The 27255-nt window shown below is 36.5% G+C and overlaps 1 protein-coding gene across 2 annotated transcripts; it reads right to left on the bottom strand.

Annotated features, from left to right (window-relative positions):
* Positions 1-4148: 4148 nt before the first annotated feature.
* LOC128983502 (T-box transcription factor mls-1-like) lies at positions 4149-26456 on the bottom strand. Of its 2 annotated transcripts, none has more exons than XM_054402801.1 (6): positions 26319-26456; positions 19465-19612; positions 6609-6885; positions 5973-6110; positions 5406-5529; positions 4149-4778 (listed from the first exon to the last, which is right to left on the bottom strand). In XM_054402801.1, the coding sequence occupies exons 2-6, from the start codon at positions 19596-19598 to the stop codon at positions 4432-4434; spliced, it is 1020 nt and encodes a 339-aa protein (XP_054258776.1). In that variant the 5' UTR covers positions 19599-19612; positions 26319-26456; the 3' UTR covers positions 4149-4431. The 2 variants fall into 2 exon arrangements, with proteins under 2 accessions (XP_054258776.1, XP_054258775.1); XM_054402800.1 differs by lacking the exon at positions 26319-26456 and adding an exon at positions 21434-21548.
* Between the last annotated feature and the right edge of the window lie 799 nt (positions 26457-27255).

Raw genomic sequence — 27255 nt, 5'->3', positions numbered from 1 at the left:
CCCTGACACATACGGGATTGACATGTGGACGAGCTTTTCCTTGCGATTTTGTAAAGGTTCACGCGTAGCACTATCTTTCTTGCATTCGTTTATAATGGATCGAGGGTATCCGTTACTAGCCAAATCATGTTCTACTTTCTTTATTTCATCCTTTAACTCATCCTGATTGGAGCAAATGCTCTTAGCCCTGTCAAACAGAGAGTAAGCAACCCCCTCTTTGACAGAAATTTGGTGGTTTGATTTGAAAGTTTAAATACTGCACTGTGTGTGTCTTCTTTCTATAAACAGATGTCCTAAGACTGTTCAAATGCTTTTCTACGCACACATCCAAAAAGGGGAGTTTGTTTTGCGATTCCACCTCCATGGTTAGTTTTATGGAAGATGAAACGCTATTAAGGTGCTCTAAAAACTCAGAGGGAAAACCACGAAAGTGTCATCGACATATCTCCACCATATCTTCGGTTTGAGCCTAGCTGAAGCCAAAGCTTTTTGCTCCAACTCCTCCATAAAGATGTTGGCAAAGATAGGTGACAATGGTGACCCCATGGCCATACCCTCATCTTGACGGTGTAATTTACCCTCTAATTGGAAATAGTTACATTGAGGACACAAGTAATAATAATAAATACTCTTATGCTCAAAATATTTACTCTGAATACAAAAATATTAAATATGGTGTCCCCCAGGGATCTATTTTGGACCCTCTTTTATTTCTTTGTTATATGAGGGGGTTCCCACTAGCTGTCGATGGAGGAAGTTCAGTGTGTCTTTATGCTGATGACACCAACATCACAGTTACAGGCAACTCCCAAGAGGAAGTCGAACTAAAATCTTTTCTAAATCTTTTATCAATTAATGATTTCTCAAGTAGCAAAAATCTCCTAATAAATTACAGTAAATCAAATTTTATATCATTCTCCACAAAACAATCAAGATGTAAATTGAACCCGATTATTTACATTGATAATTCAAACTTGAGTCAAGTGGAGTATACAAAATTTCTCGGATTGATATTGGATCAAAACCTAAATTGGGATAAGCATGTTGAGCATGTAATTGACAAAATGTCAAAAGGTAGATATGCCCTGCGACAAATGTCAAGTGTGTGTGATATTGATACTTTAAAAACCATATACTTTGCATTAATAAATTCTCACATATCCTATGGTATAGCAATTTATGGAGGAACTACCCAGAAAAATTTGGATAAAATTCTTCATCATCAAAAAAAAGCACTCCGAATTATTTTCAAAATTAAAAATAAACGCCAATCAATGAAACCGTTCTTTTCTAAATTAGGTGTTATGACAGTCTATGACTTGTATATTTATGAAACTATATTACATGTAAAAAAATTAAACCTCCAAACTAATAGTACAAATATTCGACACTATAAATTAAGGCATACTAGGCAGGTTGAACGACATAAATTAAAGTTTTTTGAGAAGAAATGTAGTTTCATTGGCATCAAATTCTTATTTAATTTACCTAAAGTTATAATAGAGGAAAAAAGTTTTGACGTTTTTAAAAAAAGATTCAAAAGATTATCTCCTTTCATTGTCTTTGTATTCTTTGGATTAATTTTGGAATTCAAGAGAAATCATAAATGATAGTTTAGAAAGATGATTTGATTTAATTTTGTTTTGTTTATTCTTCTTAAGCTTAAAATTTGTTTTGAAAAGATAATGATTGTTTTAGCATTAAGTAAAGCATAATTCATCTTTATATTTATTTGACGCTATTCATTGTATAAAAACTTGTACTGTGAATGAATAAAGAGAATTTGAATTGAATTGAATTGAAGTCCAAAAGTTCCATTATGACGTTAACAGGGGAGTTTAGTTCTGTTTGCTAAAGTATCGTCGTTTGTGAGACGAGTCTCAATTATTTTTAGGGTTTCCGAAACGGGGACATTCGTAAACAGACTTTCAACATCGAAGCTGACCAGCTTGTCAGTATCAGCCAGTACGATAGATTTAGACGTTTCTACAAAATCTTTTAGAGTTTTTGATAAACGAATCAGTGTTTCCTACTAACGGCTTTAAAATGTCCAGAAGGACTTAAGACAATTCCCTACAAGCAGAACCACGGTAGCTAACTATCGGTCTCAGTGGAACGTTACGTTTATGGATCTTAGGTAACCCGTACATGTGTGGAATTTTGGAATGGTGTGGTGTTAACCGAGTCCTTTGTTTGTCGCTAAAAAACTTTTTGTGTTTTCTTAGAGTACTAGCGATTTTATGCTCGAAAGTTCCTGTGGGGTCTTTTTTCAATTGGGTGTATTTACCAGCTTGCAAAGTTTCTAACATTTTTTCTTCGAATGTCACAGTATCAAGAACTACCGTGGCATTCCCTTTATCCGCGGGCAAAATCTTAACAGTACCGTCTTTCCCAAGGACTGATACTGCTTTGGTTTCCTCTTTACTAAGTTTAGGTTTAGGAGTGGGAATTTTCTTTAGTAAAATACTAGCTTCACATCGAAACTGATCCCCCTGCGACTCAGGTAACTGAGAAACAGCAGACTCATTCCCTGTCACAAAATCCAGCGTTTTAATTGATTTAGGCACAACGGAAAAATTTAGCCCTCTGCTCAAAACAGAAATCTCAACGGGGTATAGAACTTTAGAAGACAGATTCACAACTTGGTTTTTTGCATCATCACACTGTGGAATTTGAGTATTTCTATCAATGTTTCACCAATATTTCTATCAATCTAAGATCGCTCATCATTGCTGGTCCGAAAATCATCGTATGAATTTTCAAGAGGCAAAAATTGTCCATAAGGAACCTCATTTTTTCAAAAGTAAACTCATTGAAGCCTCATACATTAAATTAGCAGACCAACCAATCAGTCATCGGTTGAAATCAGGCCACTTTGGCTACCCATTTTGAACAAGGAACTAAAGGATAGGGAACTTAATTGTTCAATAAATAGGGAAATAACGAGTTCTCCTTAAAATTTGCACGTTATGTTAACTCGTAGTAAAACTCGTGATAGGAATAAACAGAATTAACACCCATCTTGCGGCATCGTACATCGCTCCGCCATTTTGTTGGTTTTACTTTTCCAGGGACCGGAAGCCATTTCTGTTGTCTCCGTGTTTCCGATTGGTCGGCCATGTTGCATCAGTCTCATTGGTGGAGTCATTGCGAACGGTGCTATTAGTGTTCCATTGTGTGAGCTTTTTACGTTACACCTTTTATAGATTATAGTGTTTTGTGATTGGTTATTATTTGCATGTTGTATCATGACTGCTATACAGTGCATATTTTTGACTGCTACCTTCTGTAGTGTATTCCAACTTAGATTGGGCGTTTGTGTATTGTTAGTTGTAATGTGTTAGTTAAGTTTTTTCACCTGAGGACGGGATCCGCAATAAACCTTTGAACAACTTTAACTCACCATTACCAACAATGAACTTAAAAAAAAATATTAATCATCCTAGGATTATATTAAATACAGGGTTGTTGGAATAAGCATAATGGGAAATGCCTTTCCCGCTCCATTGCAACACTGATAACCGTCAGTAGACTCCCTCTTATCCGGACACCTTTTAACCGGGAATCGGTTTAACCGGACTACACTCGGCGGAAATGACATCTCTTTAACCGGACAATTTTTATCAGCACATCGGTTTAACCGGACTAGATCGGCAGGAAGTGGGCGGTACTGAAACGACTGTTCTCGTGGGAAATATTTGAGACCAGTGATCACGTGTCTAAATACAATGCTCTCCTAAATTAAAGTCAAATATTTGTGTTACATAACAAGTTTTTGGGGATGTCGGTTTAACCGGAAAACCCGTTATCCAGACTGGCCTCGGTCCCGAGGAGTCTGGATATGATTTATTTTAGAGTTAATTATGTTTAACTGTTATTTTTTTAAAGAGTGATTGCTACTCACTTGGTGCATTCTTGCTGTTAGGCCTACTCTAACAGGAAATTAACTGTATGTATTATTAGAAAAAAAAAGAAAAAAACTTTGACGATGTCTATTGTAATACTTGTATTGCTTAATGACAAATAAAGATCTTGAATCTTGAATCTTGAGGGGGTCTACTGTAGACCTTTTGATCTAGGTGTATATATAAATTAGCACAAAAAGGAAGGAGCAATAAAACTCAGTAACAAAAACTTCTCCTCTAATTCTAAAAAACAAAACAAATATTACAAAACTGTACACTCGAATATCAACATCTATACAAATCACTTACAACGTGATATAAATAACCTTAGTAACAAAATTGATTTTTTACATATTACACACACGTCAAAAAGAGGAACTAAATAACCTTAGTATAAATTACTAATAACTTATTCTATTGCGAGGAACTAAATTTCTCCTTTGTAACAAAATACTAAATAAATTATATACATGAAAAATTAACAAAAACAACTTCTTTGGTAACAAATGAAAAAAACAAATACACTTTACTGGTTTGTGATTGTGATGGTTTCCTTCTTGACTCTCAGATCCATCAGGAAAGACTCGTAAGGCTCGATGTTTGGAGTGAGGGGGGGAAGAAGGTGTGCGTAGTAGGGGGAGTGAAATAGAGGGGGTGGAGGTGGGAGAAAATATGGGTAGTGCCAAAGAGACGGATGAAAGTAAGGATTCATGTCGGGTATCATGAACCTCGGCGGCAGCTGAGGCGAGTATCTGTCAAGTTGTGAAGTGACGGGAGTCGTAGTGGTGGGAGGGGTGGGGGAACCCATGGACGAGACACCACTGTCATCTGTGGACCTCTCCAACTCTTGCTTAGCACAAGTTTTCTTGAGTCCTGAAAATGGATAGATTGTTAATTTAAAATCTTATACAAATATCTTATGATACCTAAAGGAAGTCGTGAAAAGGTTACAGGTCCAGTATTACAGTACGTTCAACGAGAGTCTGCAGTTGAGGGAGGAGTCTATTTACCACGTGAATTCGAAGGAGCCAATGAGGACAGTGCGGTGTTGCCAAATCCAATAATACCAGCTGATTTGAAAATATTGTTTAGTATATTTTGATTAGTGTCGAGAAGTAGTGAGTTATCAGTACAAAAAAATAAAATTTCAATAGCTTTAAAATTAGATATTTTGCAACTTTTTATCTTAATAAACAATGCCGTAATATGCTTCAACCATTATCATTGCCATTATGGGCAGAAAATCCAAGATGGCCGGCAGTGGCAGTCCTGCCGACTCTCAACTAAAGACACAGAATCGTAATGATGATGTTTCAAGAAAATCATTTATAAATATGAGGTTTGATCAGGAATCAAACTCCATTATCTTTTAATGAAGCCTAATATTCCTACAATTTTTTTGGCATGTGAAATACGTAAACAATCTTTGAAGGAGACTGTAGCTAAGCAATGCTGCAATTTTAAAAACAGCTATTTCCTGTGTTAATTGCAATTACGTACTTTCATCCTCTTTGGCTTGTTGTTCAGCTTTGCGCTTCTTTGATCGGAAGACTCCGTCCCCTCCTTCTCTGAAGCCTTTGGCAAACGGATTATTGTCGATCTTCAATTTCGTTACCTTTTCATTCTGGAAAATAATACATGGATTAAATACAGTGTAAATGTAAAACGGTATATTATATGAAATTTACAGAATTAAGAGTGACAAAACTCAAAGAGAGAGAGTACAAGAGAATTGAGAGTACAAAAATTCAAAATTCTCTATAACTTTGAGACTAAGGAAAGATGAAAATTGCTTTAAATTGGGTCACAAATGTTTACCATTAACTTTCAAATTCTATTTGTTGAGCTCCTTGCTTTTTTTTACAATCCAAACAAAACTTTTTAATGCAAAAGGTAGTTATCATGTGTTCTATTAGACCACACAAGTATTTTTGTAAAAAATTACAGTTTTAGAATTTCATCTACATGTTCAATCGCATACAATTTTCAAGCATTTGTTGGAACAATAATCCGAGACATACTCAAATCCCAAGACGATATCAACAAAGTCAAAAAATATCTGCTCACCTGGTAGGCAGTGACTGCCATGAACTCAGTCGTAGGAAACACAAATGTGGCTCGTGGACTCCAGTGAAGAGCGAGCACGTCTGTGGCCATGATCACGTGTACAGTGGGAACGTACTTGTGCATGGAGTTGAGAACAATCTGGGGAAAAAAGCACATTAGTAAACAAAACAAATATTTGTCTGTGAAACAATCATGTTATAACGTTATAAGGTTAACGTTTTGTTAATTACCTAAGCATGTATGTAACATATTTTCTCCTTCAAATCAAAATTCATAATTGATTGTGAATTGTGATTTGCTAGATTACTTTAAAATGAGGTTATTGGTTAAGTCAAGTCAAATCAAAATCAGTACGGTAGTTAATGAGTTTTTGGGAACATCGGTTTAACCGAAAAATCGTTATCCGGACTAGCCTCGGTCCCGAGGATAAGAGGGAGTCTACTGTAGTTGAATTGTAACATCAGATCTTTACCAATTCCATCAGAAAAAAAGAACTTCCGAGGCATGTTTTTAGTGTTTTTTGCAGGGGTGAAGAAGACTCTTTAAAAATACCCAACATTGTTGTTTTCACGTTGTTGTCACAATGAAAAAACAACACACCAAATATTACAGTCACTGTCCACTGAATCAACTTACATTGCCGGAACGGTCGAGGTTGTTGTTGGTGAGTTTGACCCTGTTGAACAACACCTGTTGTCCGCTCCAGTGTGCCGCTGTGGCGGGGGAGTCAGGGTGTATATAGACCCTAGCACTGGACGGCATCTGGGGCTCGGCAGTCCCCACCGTCATCCAACTGCCCCCGCTGCTGAACTTGTAGCGGAACTCACTAGCGGGGGCGAGCTCCAGCACAAGGAAGTAGCGAGCGTTGGGGTTGAGGCCGTTAACTTGCAGACGGAGGTAAGGGAACATCCTCCTGGGAAAACGTTCAGTTTGAGAATTTCTTAGTGGATTGTTAATATTGTAAGGGAATTAAACCTTAACCCACAGTGGTCAGCTAAGCAAACCCTGTTGTTCACATATAATTTAATCAACCAGTTGGTGTAAAGAGTTGAGTAGAATGAGCATCAAGAATTCTTTTCTGAGCTAACGTGAGCTAGGTGATGACCAGTAGCGGCTTCCTAGAAAAGACATTAACCAATAAGCCTCACTACCTATTGGTAATCAGCCAAAGAGAATGGATTATAATGTAAATAGATGTGTGAGAGACTCCGAATCTACTGCAAGGAAGAGAGGAATTTGCTTCAAAAACTCTTAATCGTAAAACAATATGTAAATAAGTAAATTTGAATAGAAAAGTAAAACTGTTAATTAATCCATGTATTTTTTTCATTCAACTCAATCTTAAATCAGTCTAATTTTTCAATTTAACCGATCCGATTTATAATCCATGTTTGTTCAATGTGTTGCTATTTTTGGGATGTAACTTTTTTTGTCAATAACCTCTTTTCTAAAACTTATCTTTTAATACATATTAAGACGTTTCGTATATACAGTGCTCATTTTGTAAAAAATGAGGTCCTGGAAATATAACCTATTTAATGCAATTTGTATATATTTATGCCAATATTTTATCTTTCCGAAAGAGAGGTACCGGAACTCCGTTCCCCCCTAAATCGAGCATTGAGTATACATAGTAGACCTATAGGGGTATTACTTTACTTGAAGACATGAATTGAGGTTTTTGTAATATGTCTTTTAACACATTCACATAGGTCTACATCAGCTGAGATACTCAGAAATTTGTATCAACCTGTATAGAAAAAGTTATGTTTATGGGTAAGTAATTATCCAATCTATGTTTTTTAAAACATTTTCTGATTTTGTATGAGTCTGATTTCATTATGAAAACAAGTGGAGAGGGTATCATCCAAGTTTTCTTTATCCAGCCACCGAAGGTAATTTACTTTAAAATCCCTCCACTTCAATATAGGCCTACTTGTAAATTCGTCCAGGCCCGTTTTTGACCATGTCAGCGCCCTAGGCACAACTAATAGTAGCGCCCCTTTGCAATATATAACAGGGTGACCACCAACCGGGAAATCCGGAAACTAAGCGTGAATTTTTTTGACCAGGAATTATGTGTTAATTTTCTATTTCTACCTGGAATTGTCAATTTACAACAGTGACGTTTCCGTGACCACGGGAGACGGGAGACGATAATATGTCTCCACAAGGCCTCGAGGGATGATCAGAACTTTACCGCGATCGCTTGAGATGATAATAATATCCAAACGACCGCGGGATATGATCATGATTTTACCGCGATCGCGCAATACGATAATGAGATCCACAGAGCCGTGTAGGATAATCAGAATATTGCCGCGATCGCATGATACGATGATAATGTCTAAACGACCATGGGATATGATCATGATTTTACCGCGATCGCGCGGAACACAGTCAGAAATTTGCCACGATCGCGGAAGACGATAATGATATCCACATAACTGCGGGATATTATTAACATTTTGCCGTAATCGCGGGAGACAATTACGATGTCTTCACGACAGCGGGAGACGATTACGATGTCTTCACGACCGCAGGAGACGATTACGATGTCTTCACGATCGCGCGGAGACGATTACGATGTCTTCACGATCGCGCGGAGACGATTACGATGTCTTCACGATCGCGCGGAGACGATTACGATGTCTTCACGATCGCGCGGAGACGATTACGATGTCTTCACGATCGCGGGAGACGATTACGATGTCTTCACGATCGCGCGGAGACGATTACGATGTCTTCACGATCGCGGGAGACGATTACGATGTCTTCACGATCGCGGGAGACGATTACGATGTCTTCACGACCGAGGGAGACGATTATATGATGTCTTCACGACAGCGGGGGACGATTGAGATGTCTACAGGATCACGGGAGTTACAATAATGATGTCTACTCTACACGGCTGCGAGGGATGATCAGAATTTTACCGCAATCGCGTAAGACGATGATAATGTCCACTCAACCACGGGAAAGATCAGAAATTTGCCTCATTCGTGAAAGACGATGACTATCTCCAAACAACCGCGGGAGATGATTACCATTTGCCGCAATGGCGGGAGAGGATGACAATGCCTCACGACCACGGGAGGCGATGATGTCTTCACGGCTGTGAGGGATTATCAGAATTTTATCGTGATCACGCAAGAAGATGATAATGTCCACACGACCCCGGGAAAAGATTACAATTTTGCCTCATTCGCGGTAGACGGTGATAATCTCATCACGACCGCGGGATGTGTTCATATATTGCCGCGATCAAGGAAGACGATAATTATGTCCACACATCCGCTGGAAATAGTCAGAACTTTGACGCGATCGCGGGAGACGGACGATGATGACGTATATACAACCGCGGTAAATAATTAACATCTTGCCGCGATTGTGGGAGACTGAGGTGTCTTCACGGCCGCAAGGGATTTACCGCGATCGCATGCAAAAACGGCCACAATTTTTTTTATTTTTTCCAATTTTTTGGCGCCCCCCAAAAATGCCAATTGCTTCGCGCCCTATACGTGCCTACCTTGCCTATTCGGTAAATCGGCCCTGAATTCGTCTTTTACAATAAAAAAAAACCTCTCAAAAAACAGTGTCCAATCCGTGGTCAACCCTTTAGGCAATGTAGCTCCCACGACCCACGGCTATTCTTTACAGTGACAGTCCACAGTCGGCATCACTATCACTATCTACCGACACATACATCAGACAGCTTTGTACCCGAGTGCTAGTGACGACAGCTTGTCGAATCGGTTACTGAAATAACAGAAGATGCCATCTCAAAGTAGCCGCGCGCCGCCGGACTCCTTGCAGACGACAGATAGCGATAACATCGGGGCTTTATGACCGACAGACGTCATTTTGGCGGGAAAACAAAGGCGCCAATGTCCTCGACTAATTAACAGCTGATCCTAGTTCCCGAAGGCGCCGTAGCGAGCGCCGCTGGCGCCTGACCCGCCCCAAACAGATAAGTAAACATCCCTTTGACAAGCCGCCCGCCCCGGCCCTTTAGAACCCATTAATCCGTTTTGAGTTGTCCCTACTACTGTGCTGCTGTCCGCCGATTGTCGATTCTGCTCGATTTGACGCAATCTCGATGTCCGGCTCGATTTCGAGGGCTTTATAAGTTAGGTCCGCCAAAGGGACAAAGATTGGATCAGTAGCGCCGCAGTAGACACGTGAGAAAGAGGAAATGGAATGGGAACAGAACTAGAATGTGAAGGTCCTTTTAGTTTCCTATGTAGTCTTTACGAGTGTAATTTCAGACGGTATTTAGCAAGGTGGGTAAAAAAGCGCAATTCTTTTCAACGTCTTTTTTTTTTATTCTGCTTATGTACTCACAGCTAAAATAAGCCAGACTATTTGGAAATGGTCAAGTACCTCATGATTTATCCTTTCTCAAGGAAATATTACAACACTTCTTCAAATGAACAATAAATCAAAATATATCAATTTCAGTTTCTTTGGTCTAGTTTGTCTTTTGATTTATTAGTTAAAATAATTTTTGTATTAGTGTTTTAGGATTCTAAACACGATAGGAAACAGAAATACTTTATGTTAATTTGTGTTGGTGTAATATTTACTAGTACGCACAATTGGTTCTTTAATGTATTCGGACGTTTACGCACGAAGCGGAATAGCTTCTCTTCTCGATCATAGCAATGATAGGCCTACTTTATCGACGAATTACTCATTTATGGCTACTTCTTTTAACTCTTTTGGTGGTTCGGTAAACAGCAAAAACATTGTGGTATGAGTTAGTGACATGTTAGTAATACACGTAATTATAGTTTATATAGATTATTTATTTATAACATTTGTTGCTAACTTGTTATCGAGCTCCTCCGTTGAGTTTTTGACAAACGTTTTAACTAAGACAATCTAAAACATCTTCGTAAACCACACAGACAGTGATATCAAACTTCGTTGGTTTTTATTGGATACCGGCGCATAGTTTAATTTATCAAAAAATTGTTTTATTCTCTTAAAATAGTTTTTATATTGATTAAATATTAAGAAACACATATTAAATAACTAAATACCGTGTTCGTAAACCGGAAGGAACTAACTTTAAAATTATCGTCAGCTAATCCACAAGGAATATAAAATGTATAGAGCGTATGGTAGTAGCGATACTACGCTCATACACCTAACTATTTCTCAAAACAATGTTAGGTTAAATTAGGAAGGTAAATTTTAGGTTGTTAGTTTATGTTACCTCCAGACTGCTTTTGTAAAATTAAAACCCTGAGAAAACCCGTGCAAAATACTACAGTATTTCCATAATTTATGAAGCGCTCGTAGCAAAACGGGAGTAAAGATCTCTATAAAAATCAATATTTTATATTTACATCTACAAGCACGTAAAGCATATTTTACACATTCAGCAATGTCTGATACTGTAGTAGACCCTATTTACTACCCTTTAAAATACAATTTGGGGCCAATCAATTTTACGTTTCTAGGAAACAATAGCCTAAAAGGGGAGGTCATCATCCTAGTTACAAAAGGTCTCGGCACTCCGAGCGTAGCGAGTAGCGACCAAGTGTGAAAGTATTTTGGCGCCACCCCCCCCCCCCCCCAAACTTGAGGGTCCCCGGCTTCTGTTTAACCACAATAAACGCGCCGACAGAGCTACTGTCTACCGTGTTATCCGGTAATCGAGCAGAGTAGTCGGAGTGTGGTAGGTCGGGTAAACAAAACTGTCTCCAGTCTTCATTTCCGGCGGCTTCTTAGGGTTAATTGCTGAGATTGGAGTTTTTTTGGATATGGAAGTTTTTATAAGCACTAATAGGTTTATCCGTAGACGTAGACAGAGTGCATGATATGGGGAATTAGTTTGCGATGAAAAAATCCATATTAATATCCTCCACTTGGTCATACCTTTAAAACAATAACTCAACAGCTGATGTTTAACAAAAAGCGTCAATCAGCTGCTTACTCCAAAAAGTAGTGGATGACATTTTGCATACATTTTTTAAACGTACTACAGTATTTATAGAGGGTGCTTTAAAATTTCGAAGTGCTGTTGACCAACTTGTTTAGATGTTTTTGTCTTGTGGATGGTAATTTTTAACAGCCGATTACCTTCAGGTGAATGTTTATGCTATTGTTCAAAAGACGAAACAGTTTATAGACATGAGTTTTGAATAAGCTTTTGATATTATGATTGTCCTGGTTGAGTTTTAGTGCGTGGAACAAGTGTAAAAATCTTTCACTTCCGGAGACCAGCACCATACTTTGGGAATCGACTAAATACATGTAAAAGAGTGAAAATCAGCCGGGAGGCAAGCTTTAAAATAATTAGGTCACGGGCAGTGACGTCATCAAAATGGCCGCTCAGCCAATAATAATAATGTCGCATATCTCAGGAACCACGTAACCGATTTTGACGTATGACATCTTATTTGAAAGGTCTAATCATTATCTACAAAAAAGGTTATTACACCTATAGCAGTTAAACCAACGGTTTCTTTGTATTTTAGAAAATATTAATTTTTTACGCCCCATAAAATGGGTTTTTGCATTTATAATTCGGAAAAATTAAAATGATCAAAATTTACTTTCCACCGTTGAATCCAGCATTAAAAGATGAACAATTTAGTATTTCGAATCATCACTCTATGTATATTGGTTACCGAGATATTGAAAGTAGTAATCACAGAACACTCTGTCCCCCATGTTATCCTTATGGGAAAAATAACATTCTATATCTCAGTTATTTTTTAACGTATCTTAATACAACTTGGTATGTGGTTTCACCTAGTTGAGCTACTTGATAATGACTATAAAATATTTATATTTTACATTTACATGGCAGCAAACCTACATACTCATTTCCCATATTATTCATATGGCGAATATTTATGCATGATTATTTATGAACATTGTACTGTACTTTCTCAGCTTTTTCTTACTTTACAGCTTTAGACCTTTTCGGGAGTTTTCAGGACTCAGATTGACTGAACACTTGTAGGAATTATGATACATTTATTACTCTCAGAACTGATTACAAAAACTATTGACAAATGACTTCTACTTCGAAACCCCACAGACCAGGGCAATCTATTAGGCGGTCCCTTGACGTCTGGTCGATCGGCTCGAGACCCCTCTGTCCCGTTTTGCTGTCCTGGGTTCCCCACGTTGGTTCTCCTTCCTGACGCTGTCCCGTCGTAGTGGCTCACAGAAGTCCTATCGACACGGCTCCTGCAGTCCTCTAACTGGCACTGTCTCGGAAAATGCTGGGCGGATTACTATCCCAAACGCAGCAGCTACCGTCGGTGTTGCCCCTTCCGTTGGCAGATGCAGACTGCCGTCTCCCCCAGACAACTCTTTCTCTTCTTAAATAGTGGAGGTGGGCCTCTTCATCCCCCTCCAGACGGATCCATGGTCCCGGGAGACAGCTTTTTTGGCCACCGGGGACTTCAACTGAAATAAAACTGATGCCGGGACTCAAGACGCCTCTAGTGCAGGGTGTACCAGGCTCAGCACGCCTCTAGTACTGGGGTGTACCGGGCTCAGCACGCCTCTAGTGCGGGGGTGCCGGGGCTCAACACGCTTCTAGTGCATACCCCACCGGTGGCGCCTACCGACGGGTTCGGACCCGGAGGCCCAACATGTCGAAATGCCCAAAGAATGCTCCTTATAGGGTCGTAACTCGTAAGATGCTTGGAGAGTGGGGGTAAGTACCCTGTATCCGCCCCCGGCCGAAAGTCCTGGGCACTTTTCCCTAATAACTTTCCCTCAGTACTTTTTCCTCGGGTCACTGAGCACCATTCCTCGGTGCTTTGGTGTTTTAGCCCATATTACATTACCCAACCTTGGCCTTCTTAAACACTTCAATACAACATATGCTGTCAAAACTTGACATTAAGCGTAATTTTAATTAATTATCGAAGTATTTGAAATTTCCTGAGTATGCAAGTTTTTAGTATTTTGTAGGTGGATTTTATATCAAATTGAGAGCAACTTAATCTTGTCTTGAAATAGTTCGTGCCCCCGTCTGAATTATTTTCGGAATTTGTCTGGGGGAGATTCTCATCCAAGCATATAATATCAAGGCGTGGTTTTTTTCTTGGAAATTGAGACGGATCTTTTGACACCTCAAACGTTGAAATTGGCCCACAAATAAGGGAGGAGTAGTGTTAACAAAAACTACTTCACGTATTATATACAATAAATATATAATTTTTTTTAAAATTTGTTTAAGGGAAATAACAGAGACGCCAAACCGTATTTCGCATACTATTCTTCAGTTAAATACAAAGATTAAATAAATGAACCTAATGCTATGTAATAATATGTTTAAGTGAGGAATCCACTGTCCAAAGCCTGAAATGCATACTATTCTTCAGGTATGGTAGCCACAAAAAAAACAATCCATAACTATGTTTTGAAAAGCCCAAAAGATTTTTACCCAAAAATAAAATGACTATGAATATTATATTCTTCAGGTAACCACTTTAAAAATCTAAACGATCAATAACTATGTTTTAAGAAGCACAAAAGACGTCAAACCCTATATGAAAATTACTAGAAAAATGTAAACTCAAAAGAAACAAAAACAACACGTTTATAAGGATTTTATCACGTTTCTTATTCAACAATTGTGACAATTTTGTTTGAGTTAAGCCTCCGAATCACTGATCAAAAACGTGTACTTGTGAAATTACCTGCTGTCTGAAACTGAATATTTTCAGTTGCAAGCTGAAAATTTTCAGTTGCAAGCTGAATGTTTTCAGCTGTAAACTGAATGTTTGTAGTTGCAAGCTGAATGTTTTCAACTGCAAACTAAATGTTTTCAGTTGCCAGCTCAATGTTTTCAGCTGCAAACTGAATGTTTGTAGTTGCAAGCTGAATGTTTTCAACTGCAAACTAAATGTTTTCAGTTGCCAGCTCAATGTTTTCAGCTGCAAACTGAATGTTTGTAGTTGCAAGCTGAATGTTTTCAACTGCAAACTAAATGTTTTCAGTTGACAGCTCAATGTTTTCAGCTGCAAACTGAATGTTTTCAGTTGTAAGCTGAATGTTTTCAGCTGCATTCTGAAAACATTCAGTTTGCAACTGCAAACATTCAGCTTGCAATTGAAAACCTTCAGTTTGCAGCTGAAAAAATTCTGTTTGCAGCTAAAAACATTGAGCTGTCAACTGAAAACATTTAGTTTGCAACTGCAAACATTCTGCTTGCAACTGCAAACATTCTGCTTGCAACTGCAAACATTCTGCTTGCAACTGCAAACATTCTGCTTGCAACTGCAAACATTCAGCTTGCAACTGAAAACTTTCAGCTTGCAACTGCAAACTTTCTGCTTGCAAATATAAATATTTAGTTTGCAGCTGAAAACGACATGAGTATGTAGGTTTGCTGCCATGTATATGTAAAATATAAATATTTTATAGTCATTATCAAGTAGCTCAACTAGGTGAAACCACATACCAAGTTGTATTAAGATACGTTAAAAAATAACTGAGATATAGAATGTTATTTTTCCCATAAGGATAACATGGGGGACAGAGTGTTCTGTGATTACTACTTTCAATATCTCGGTAACCAATATACATAGAGTGATGATTCGAAATACTAAATTGTTCATCTTTTAATGCTGGATTCAACGGTGGAAAGTAAATTTTGATCATTTTAATTTTTCCGAATTATAAATGCAAAAACCCATTTTATGGGGCGTAAAAAATTAATATTTTCTAAAATACAAAGAAACCGTTGGTTTAACCGCTATAGGTGTAATAACCTTTTTTGTAGATAATGATTAGACCTTTCAAATAAGATGTCATACGTCAAAATCGGTTACGTGGTTCCTGAGATATGCGACATTATTATTATTGGCTGATCGGCCATTTTGATGACGTCACTGCCCGTGACCTAATTATTTTAAAGCTTGCCTCCCGGCTGATTTTCACTCTTTTACATGTATTTAGTCGATTCCCAAAGTATGGTGCTGGTCTCCGGAAGTGAAAGATTACTAGGTAATATGTTGCTTGTTCCACGCACTATTTGGTTAATCACTCTTTATGGTATGGATCTACAATCGACATGTTTGCAATATTGTCAATTAATTAGGAGTGGCATCAATCTAATAATTATCAGTTGAGAGCGAAAGGTTTGTAGTGTTTTTACGGTTCGAAACTGGACCCAGCTGTTCTTGATCATTGGACTTTAAAATGGTCCAAACTAATAAAACAGCTGATCTTTAGTCAGTAACAAAGCTACAAAGGCAGGCATCACAGTCAATCCTACACTCATCCTTCACTCATATTTGGGTTCAAATAATCACATAGGTGTCGTCACCATTTAGACAATTATTGATAATATAAATGATAACTGGACCAGATTATTAGCCCTTTATAACTTTATCAGTTTAGCCCACCTGAGAAAGCAAACAATAAAGAAATAGCTGTAAACACTACAATACGTAATGTAAACATTGTAATTTTCCTACTGCTACCATGAAGACCGGCTTGTAAAAATAACATTAGATTTATCACGGTAACGTAACTTTGAAACGCCTAGGGTAACGGATTAAAAGGTTGGAAATCTTCCCAAAATATGACAAGATTATTTTGCAAGCAATGACAGCATTATTAAAATGCAAGGCAAACGCAAAAGCCCCTTTATGAACTTATGAACAAATGCCATGCTTTGGATATTTTCTGGATTCATTTGTGTATTTAAATAGGCCTACTTTATTGACCCAAAAGTCATTCGTTAGTCAAGTGTGATAACGGGTAAATATTTGTAGAGAAATTTCTGAAAGAAGCATTTTTTGTAAAGAATACTTCATTAACGGTATCTAAAGTTATCTGTATTTCCAACTGAGCAGTATGCGATAACTCAAGGAATTTAAAAAGTAAGATTCCAGTGAACATTTTTTTAATGATATTGATATTGAGTTGGTGAATGATAATCCTGTGATGTACGTTATCGCTAATTGATAAGCCTAGTCCTCATATTGTTACGGTTTTGTTCTTATATCTCTCCTTCATAAAAAATCTATGTAACAATTTGTTCGTTGAAAGTTTTAGTAATCCATACTGTATGAGAACAATTTACTTGGTCCTTGCGTACAGATACATTGTGTTATATAAACAATTTTATGTTCTAGTGCAGAAAAAACTTGAACAACATTTACTAAAATATTCAAGGCTACTGTATTTACTGTAAATGTAAACAAGTTGACATGGCTAAATATTCACATTCACAAACAATTAATTGTCAAATAACACAGCATTAACCGTCGACCGTTTAATTTTCTAATTGCTAAGTTTTTTAGCATGTAATTTCGGTGATACTAGACAAGTTTGAAGCAAACTATACAGTATGAACTATACAACCAACTACAAACTATACAGTACCATTGACTAAGTTCGTTAAGTAGATAATCTACATGAACTAGCTGCAGCCAACTTATTTGATTTAACTGTATTTTGTCTATTCAAACATTGTCATATTTCATGTTTTTTAAACAGCCTAAATTTCAGACGGTTATATGACTTTGACCTTTGTAGTTAGGTATCATTAATTGATGACCCAAAGATTTAATCTTGTTCTGGAATCGAACCAGCATCCCTCGTGTTTGAAAGCGAGCATTAACCACTCAGCTACCCGTACAATTAATTAGGATCTGAAACTATATACTATCCTAAAATGAACATAATTCAGCAATATATAAACGTGTTCTTATCAACTTCTACAATACATTTTCGAAACATTATCCTTCGCTAGAAAAATATCTTCTTTTTGTTTATAACTAAACAACAGATATCCATTTCATAATTCTCCCGACCTTTCAATTCCGAACACTCAACGTCATTCTTCCAACAGAATTTTCAATACAATGCCGTCAAGCTTTTAAATCACCTTCCTCTTTCTCTAGAGACCGAAGATACTGTATCAGAAAATCCTAAAGAATTTTTACCGGATAACGACTTCTGCAGCGTTTGTGAATTTCTTTTCCCCAGAACTGCTAGTATAAATACAGTAGCTTATTTGATAGTTCAGATACGAGATGTTTTGGTTCATGTAAATATTTAATTATGTTTTGGACGTAACTATGCATTTTTCCTATTTGGCTGATTAAAGGACTTATGACTTAAAAACGTACCCGCAAATTTCGTAAAGAGCAAAGAGCGCATCTAAACTATTCGACTTTTAGTTTTTACCAATAATTTCCTAACATAACTGCAAATAGAAAGTAACATTAAGGAAATCCCTTAAGTAAATCTATTAATTAAGCTAATGCGAACCTAAACAAGCAGACCCATTGTTGGGAAGGTCAAAATACAAAAACTGAAAATTAACAAAAACATGACGGTGCGAATTGAAAATCGCGTCGCCTGAAAATAAATGGTTTTCGCTAAAACAACAGAAGGCAGGCGACAAGGTACTACAATTAGTCAAGTATCAGCGGCGCCGACGTAGGCGCCATAGTGGACTGTTGAAAGCAAATTTCACACATCCCAGAATCCCTCAAACACTTTAAACAGTAGACTGTCTCGGCACTGGCACCATAAATATAATGGGTTTGAGTGCAACAATTAACACCACGGCACCAACACCATTTAGGCAGATCCAAAAGTGCAGCCGTCGCCAACAAGATGGCAGATTGTCAATGTTAGTTTCACAACTGCAATACGTAACTGAAATTTGAGGAGAATGAAAGTTTTTCAATACTGTGCAGTTTGGGAATTCCAATTCACCATGTAAATCCCTCTCATATTAAAAAAAAATATTTGTATCCATCTATATGTATTCTACTCGTTGTATCATTGACTAAGGGTTTTTCTGTGTAACATTCCTTTTCCGCACGTCCTGCACGTCCTACTGAGCCGACCTTTTCGATTTAAGTGTCATTTTAAAGCGTATGATCTAGTGGAGAGACGAATTTTCAGTCAGATAGTAAACATTAGATGAAACAGTTTATGGTATAGCACAATTTGAGCACGGGTACCTATGTTGTAAAATCTGCATCCTACTTTAACGTGAATTTTTATCCAAAAGGGTGCTGACGTAGACTAAATTTTATTTTTTTAGAGTAAATCTTATGTAATCTTATACATGTAATTTTTTAGCTATTCATGGCATTAAATATGTAATATCCTGTAAAGTTATATGGATTTGATCAATAAACACGATACATACTATATATATAGTATATTATATACATCTTGTCATTTACAAGCGAAAGAAGTTAAGAAACAAATAACGAAATCTTATAACTATAGCATTACGGTTTTATTATCGCAAGATTAGGTTCTGGGGAGAAACCTAGTATAGTAATAGAGCGCGGATCGAAAAAGGGTTTAGACTAAACATTTGGTATTTCGATTCCAGAGGTCCCGGGTTCAAATCCAACTAATCACCAATGTATTTGAGTGGTAATGCCGCAACCTGTGGTAATGTGAAAAACATAGCTAGAGACTAGTTAAAAAACAGTTCGCACAGATAAAAATGGAAAGCATATTCTCCAGGGCCTACCTTCCAGTTTTGGTGATGATCATTTCCGTGCCGTGCTGGTGGAACTGTCTCCAGAGGTCTGCCTTGTGTAGGGTCATGGTGACCGACTCCAGGGCGGGGTGAGACGAAGTCGGAGTGATTTCCTCACTGGCCATCCTGATACCACCAACTGTAACAAGGGTGTGAAATTAGAAAATACTCCCGCCGCAGACTGAGCGAATTTCAATTTGCCTGATTTTCAATGACTGGATGGTGGCGTGCTACTAGGAGGTCACGAATTGTTAATATTTATGATATAAGCATGCACTGTGGATGCGATGCTCCCTGGTGTGGATTAACGTCCAAGAAACTAGTGAGTACTACGACTGTCCACAGTACTATCCTGAAAATTAGACCAATTCGTTAATTACAAGGGAAAATGTGGTTCGGATTCCACTCTTAGTTGTCATTGACTGCATGGGCTATTAATTAACAGCTGTGTCTAAGGAACATGTCGGTCTTAGTCACTAATATCACGCCACTCATCCTACACTCATCTTTCACTCATATTTGGGTTAAAATACGCACATAGTGGTGTCTCCATACCTTATATAATTGATTGATATAATGAAATCCATTACAATAACATTACGTTTAACGAGTACCCAGGTTTGCGAAACAACAACACACAACTACCGTTGAACAGCAACTGCCAGTTTGAGTGTAACTTATTTTGTAATATAATAATATTATAGGATAGGTTTCCCATATTATGGGTTTCCCATATCATGGGAACTGGAAATAAAAAAAGATTGTGTAACTTATACAAATAATGAAACTCTAGTAATAAAGGTATAATATTATTACGTTCTTTGCAAGATCAAATAATGTGATCGTTGGTTCTTTGTCACTGGAACATAGTTTTTGAAGACATTTCAATACTTCAATTCAACTCTAGTTTTGACTTGTGTTTAAGCGTTATTTCCAACGTTTCCAACTAACGCAATAATGTGAGATATTTTACCCCCTTCATTCACATATCACAAATTACGTGTCCAAACAGGAAACATGACACAGCCGCGTTGGTTAAAGTTCCTTGGTTTAGATATCTTATCGCACCTACTTTTATTATCGTATAAGTTATGTTGGAAACAGTGCGCGTTTCATTTGATAAACCTGGTATTTCCCCAGCCTAGCTGTGCATTGTTGAATTCTACAATGATATTTTAATTCGTCTGTGGAATTCGCTTCCAGGAATACTGGTTGATAAAAAAAGTGTTCAACTAAAAATATTTTGTATAATTGAGTCTTTTATTCTTAACCTCTCTTTCTAATTCAAATTATTTGATTAAGAATTTAAAATCCCCCAAAATAGTTAAAGTTACTGTAAAATTAATTAAGCGTAACGACAACCCATATCAACGTTTGAATGTTGATTAGTAAATACTGAAGTGATAAAATAATAAATTTTGAATTGTAGCTGCAAATCTAGTACACCTGCTTTATTAAAATTCAAATGAAACCTACATTGAATAAAATGGGTATTGATGTAGAAAATATCATACCGAGGTATTGAAAAGTCGTAAAAATGAAATTGTGCATATTAGAGACATTTGTTTTAGGTACTTAAAAAACACCCTTTTGTAAATAATTATGTGGGCAAAGTAAAAGAAAAATTACAAACTTTTTACGATCAATAATTTAAATTTTCAAATTTGTTCGGTCATACAGAATTTGCAACACCATCGTTTGAAAAATTAAGAATCTACATACTCAGCGGAAAAATGTATCTAAATGTAAATTGGTTTAGCATAACAGTTAAGTCTTAAAACTGTCTAAAATATGTGTAATAGAATATATTGTATTATATTACATCGCAAAACTAATTTTTCCAACGTGATGGACTCTTGGAGTAATTCATAAGATTTCCACAACCTAAACAACAATTGAACACGTTAAATCTGAATTAAATCTAATAAAACTGGTATAAAAACTAGCATACATGGCCTACCTCCTCAAGACGTGCAAAAGAACGAGACGGACAAACGACCAAGTACTGACTGATTGGTGATTGGTGTAGTTGAGGAAAAAAGTGATAAGAACATGGACCGTCCGCGCGATCATCGGTGCACTGGAACTGATAAGAATCTTATCAGCTGCGTGGTATAGCGTGCTATCTCTAGGCAACTTGTTGAAGTCTCTTTGACTTGTGAAGTCATGAATAATGGAGTTTGATGGCTTTGTTTTCACACAGCTGAATTACAATGTGAAGGAACTTTGTTATGTGATGAAATATGTATGTTGAATGAAACCATGAAACCAATTTGTCATGTATGTAGTTCGATTAGATCATTTTTCAAGAAGAAAGTGGTAGGAAATTTGGTAGCAAGATAAATCTAATATCTAAATCTTGTGATATAATAAATAAATTCATTATATGCCCATATTGTGTAACATAATTTCTACAAAAGATTTATCGAAGTCAGACACTATCACAGTTTTTACATCTATTACGGATAATAAACAAAATCAGTATTCTCATCAAACACGTTTAAACAATAATTTAATACCAACGAAATTTGAAATTAAATAACTAACAACGAAATGTAGCTACAGAGTGCAAATCATTGTAACACGAAGAAGATAATGATAACACTAGGTAGCAGTACAACCATACCATGATTTACTGTAAATGTAAGATATGAATGAATAAAAGAACGATCATTATTCCGAACTGCAAAACCTTTCTTTACAGTTTGACAGGTACAGTACGAACAGAAGTAACAAATACCCCCGCTGCAGCAAACCTGCAGACAAAGCGAATTTCCATTTGCCTGAATTGATGTACAATTTAAATGTATTTAAATAACTTTAGGTTAAACGAGTACCTACGTTTGCTGCTACAAGGAGGCTCTAATAAAGTGTGTGTTTTTAGTATAACTAGTGTACATGTTGCTCGAAACCGAGCAATCGCAAAGAAGTAAAGGAGTTATTTAAAAACAAATATCTTATTTAAGAACAAAATATGTAAGTCATGAATTCCGATGAGTTTAAAAGAGTCAACTCAAACATTACGTAACTTATGATAATACTCACAATGTACTTAACAGTTAAATATAATCAAAATTTCTTGTAAATATTTTATAATTTTTCAAAAGCCGATCTGGCTTTAAGTGTATTGTAGAAATGTTTCCCACTTATAGCCGCAATAGGTTGTCCATGCTTTGTCAATGATAATGTAGTCTGCATGGTATCACCCATTGTCGCCAGTGCGTTTACAAATTTCAGTTTTAATTTGAATAGCACCAAATATAATAACCACTAGCTGTACCTGCGGGCTTTGCCCCGTTTAACTTCATAAGTATTCGCATGGCTCAATCACGTCCTGGTTGAAGTTTGTTCGCTACGCTCACTCACCTTTAGGTTGGAGCTCGTTCGCTACGCTAACTCACCTTTTGGTTGCAAATTAGGTGTTGTCATAAATAAAAAATAAAAAAATAATAATGCTGCGCCCTGTTGGTAATCCTTGTAACTTTAATGCTATTTAAAATCATAGAACAGAACCAACATGTTTAATTGAAACAGCTGTTAAGATTCTTTAATTCCTTTTAAATGTGAAAATTCATAAGGTTAACATGGGAAACTCCAGAGCCACTGGGGCGGATCCCGAAAGCCCGATCAGAATAAAAACTACTTAGTTTTCTTATTTAATGCCCAAATAATCGGTGTACCGAATTTCAGCTTCCTAGGTTAAATGGGAAGTGGGAGAATTAGTGATGAGTGAGTGAGTGAGTCAGTCAGTGAGTCAGTGAGGGCTTTGCCTTTTATATATTTAGATTAACAACCTGATTTTCTGCATAACCTCTCTGTCACAATTTTACAATTAACATATGTTCTTCTTCTCACTTTTAATTTCTGACAACAGCTGGAGTTTCATAACAATTAACAATGTTTGTTTCCCATGTTAATCTTATGGAGGAATACGAATCTTAAAAGGGCCCCAGGGTCTCACTCTCTAATTATTTTCCCTTAAAAGAATGTTTCCTGCACAACTTCACGTTACGTTCTTTCCAATGACACCAAAAACATGTCAATTGGTTCAGTAGTTTCGGAGGAGTAATTGTCACAAAAATCCTGCTTGCGTATTAAATAAGTACTAGTGCCCCTGTTGCTCGGAATCGAGCAATTGCTAAGTATTACAGGCATTATTTTAAAACAAATAACAGTCATAATTTTTAATGACTTTAAAAGATTTGACTCAAGATTGTGGAATACTCATGATGTACATGACAGATCGATATAATCAACATTTCTTGTAAATAGGCCTATCTGATTATTTTTAAAAGCTGATCTTCTACACATAGCCGCATTAATAGCCAAATTAGATTGTCCATAATAACGATTATAAATATACATATATATATATATATATAAACACATTATTTCTATTTCTTCTCCTTGGTGGTGTTCTATGACTTTCCTATGTTTCTATAGTTTGCAAATCGGCTCGTTCAATGATTACTAAGAAATGCAGAACAGTGTTAATTCAGTTTTGGTTTTAGTATATCAATTTATCCAGGCTCTCGTTTTTTCCATTGCAATATTTACGTCAACCCATATTCAAATAGTAAATATTTCATTTCAACCAAGTAAGTAAATGTTTGTAGCAAAATAACTGTTAAATTAGCAAACTTATTGACTGTTTACAATTAACATTTTTATGTCCTTCTCACTTTTAATTTCTGACAACAGCTGGAGTTTCATAACAATATTTGTTTCCCATGTTAATCTTATGGAGAAATACGAAACTTTAAAGGGCCCCAGGGCCTCGTCCTCTAATTATTTCCCTAAAAAGAAAGTTTCATGCACAAAATAAATAAATTTGCCAAAATTTATCAAAATATATCTATAAATGAGCAAACTAGAAACATTCACACTGCATTTTACAATATTCTCTATAAGAATAACATGGGAATTTAAAATTTACAATTTTTTTACTCTCCGTAACCAATAACTGCACAAAAAACACTTCAATATACTAAATTATTTGTCTTTTTAAGCTTTTTGGAATTTTCTAGAGAATTGGGAAATGTTTGTGTTTTGATGGTCAAAAACGAGAAAGGCGAGGAGTTATATAAGTGTTTTAGTACATATCACAAACAAACATACTCTTGACGAAACGAGATAGGATATTATGTTTATACTTTTCAGTAAATTCCGTCACAGGGTATGTAATCACAAAATAAATTATTTCCCCGTCTTTTTTGAACACCCTGTATACCACGTTACTGAACGGTGTTGTATTTTATAGCCAAAAGTATCCATACCCATTGTTGAGATAATGAAAGATGTTCTGCTCGTCCACACATGTTCAAAGAGATAAAAGATATATTTTCAGAACAACGGATGTAACCAGGCGATTGGCTTCTTTCTCACGGTCGAATCAAAGAGATAAGCCATGTTTTGCACGTAATTATCCCACAACATTTCAAAACAAATTCCGTTCCTATTTTTAATCGGCTTTATACTTTTTATAGACAATTCAAAAGTAGATATTTAGGAAACAATTGAAATATGGCGGAATTAATTGTTCATAGTGCAATATGCTATTCTTTATGCAAAAATAAATTGCATCAGTAAAGAAGCTTCAAAATTCCAGAAGAATCTTAATTTGTACAAAGGAGCAATGCTAAATATACAAACAAATCCATCTATATGTCAAATATCAATTAAAACACCCCATAGATTTGTCGCAAGCTATATGAAAACCGTAGGTAAATGTTAGGCTAGAGACAAATGTAAAACAAAATATTAGCACCTTCGAAACTTAAAGCTTTGTACTGGTAGTACCAAAGACTAGGTAATAACATAATGTAAAACGACAAAAATATATGTCTTCTCAGTGAAGGGAAAAACTAATTTATACACACTAGATTCCTTTGAATATTAACATGTTGAATGGATCTATGACAAGTTTGTTCAAAAGCCTAAAAGTTAGTGAAATGTAAATATTGTATTGATTAATTGATAAAATTCAATAAATCAGCTAATTAGGTACCTAAGCCATAGCCATAAATAATTAATTACTTTATATTTCACTAAGATGCGTCGACACTTGGTGAACGTTCGCGACGAACATGTAGGTTTTGTACGCCGAACTACGTAAAAACGTTCGCAGAATGTTTGCTGAACATTGTTTACGCTGTTCGACGGACAAAATATGGTGTTCGCTGTAAACTAAGTTTTTAGGTTTTCGAGTGAAGATGGATTTGCGTAGGCGTCGGCTTTTACTTGCTTCTTGTTTCTGCTGCATATTACATCGTATCAATGAATCAATGACGTCATCGGTGATGACAGAGACAGTATGAAGACGATATTGATATGAATATATAGAGAGCAGCACTTCAGATCGGACTTGGTAGCTAGTTGCCAATTATCATTATCCAACTTCACTTGAATATCGTGGAACTCTGATTTTGAATTTATCGTAAGATTATAATAGGTAGGGCCTACTGAATTAAAAAAATATACGTTTTGTCGTGAACCAATTGCCGTAGTATGAAAGATAGATTAGCAGTTACCTTGAGTTCTTTTGGCTTACTTTGAATTACCTTGAGTGGAGATAACTATCATCTCTAATGTATTTGTTTAAAATATCCAGGCAAATTATATAAAATTTGTTATGCGAACTTTGTTCGTCAAGTGTGGAAGTACCTTTATAGCTTTAAAACTTGGTTATAGTGAACATGAGTTCACGGGACAAACAATACAATATGAGTAAACAGCTAAACATGACGATTCCTTGATTATTGTTGTTCACGACGTTGACGTAGAAATTGCACCATCATCAATGACAGCTTAACTTAGCAAATTTTATTAAAAGAGTCTAAACTTACTTTAAAACGGTGTATACAGCCAATCCTTCTCTATGTCGAACGAAAACGAACAGTCGAACACAGGGCTCCCGACAGAGGACTTGCCGGACGAAACGAAACTAACTAGACTACTAAATCCAAATTGAATGTTGATTGTTGACATGTGACGGCTAGCGCTAAGCTAAAGTGGCGCCTATAGGACGTTAGGGGCGGAGCTAAAGCGGTGTGCGCATGAGCGAACGGACGCTTCTGATTGGCCTACGCGGTGAAAGAGGAAGAAAAAGAAACTCATCGCTGGGGGCTCGGGCTGACAATTCAACAATCAACAGGTGAATCTGATTCTGGGTGATTCCCGTCCCGGCTTGAACTGCTTGATACACGATATACATAAAAATATATATGTAGTGATATAAAGATAGAGATATACTAGCAGTTACACGGCGCGCGTTTCTGCGCTTAACAACTATTATATTAAATGGCAATTTGTTCTTAACGATGAGTAATAAAAGTGTATACAAAAAATAAAAATAGAATATTTTACTGTTTTTTCACTAGGTGTATAAATATATTAATTTTTAAGCGTACCTTCCACCACGTGAGCCCGCAACATACAGCTGTCCACGAAAAGCATGCATTTTCTAAATTTATAAACCGACGATAGTAAGGTATTGCCCTAGTGCCTTATAATGGTGATTGTGAAAGAAAGACACAAAGGAAATTGTGATTCGGATGAAATCATAAATTTTTTTGGACTATTTCTTTTAGCGAATTTCCCATAAAGGGAATAAGCTATTACCGTAGTAGCCTACTCATGGTCTTTTTCGTTTTGAGGTCCCTAGAGACCAAAAACACCATCAGTTTAGATTCATATATATATATATTTATATATGTGTCCGTTAGCGCGATAACTCGAGCAAAAATCATCCGAGTTTGATGAAATTTGGTACAAACGTGTAAA

The sequence above is a fragment of the Macrosteles quadrilineatus genome, unplaced genomic scaffold (genome assembly GCF_028750875.1).
Source record: "Macrosteles quadrilineatus isolate MER2022 unplaced genomic scaffold, UCM_ALF_1.0 Scaffold_1__1_contigs__length_201487025, whole genome shotgun sequence".
Classification (NCBI taxonomy): domain Eukaryota; kingdom Metazoa; phylum Arthropoda; class Insecta; order Hemiptera; family Cicadellidae; genus Macrosteles; species Macrosteles quadrilineatus.
The sequence above is the reverse complement of the archived record's forward strand: the minus strand, read 5'-3'. Positions and strand labels throughout refer to the sequence as shown.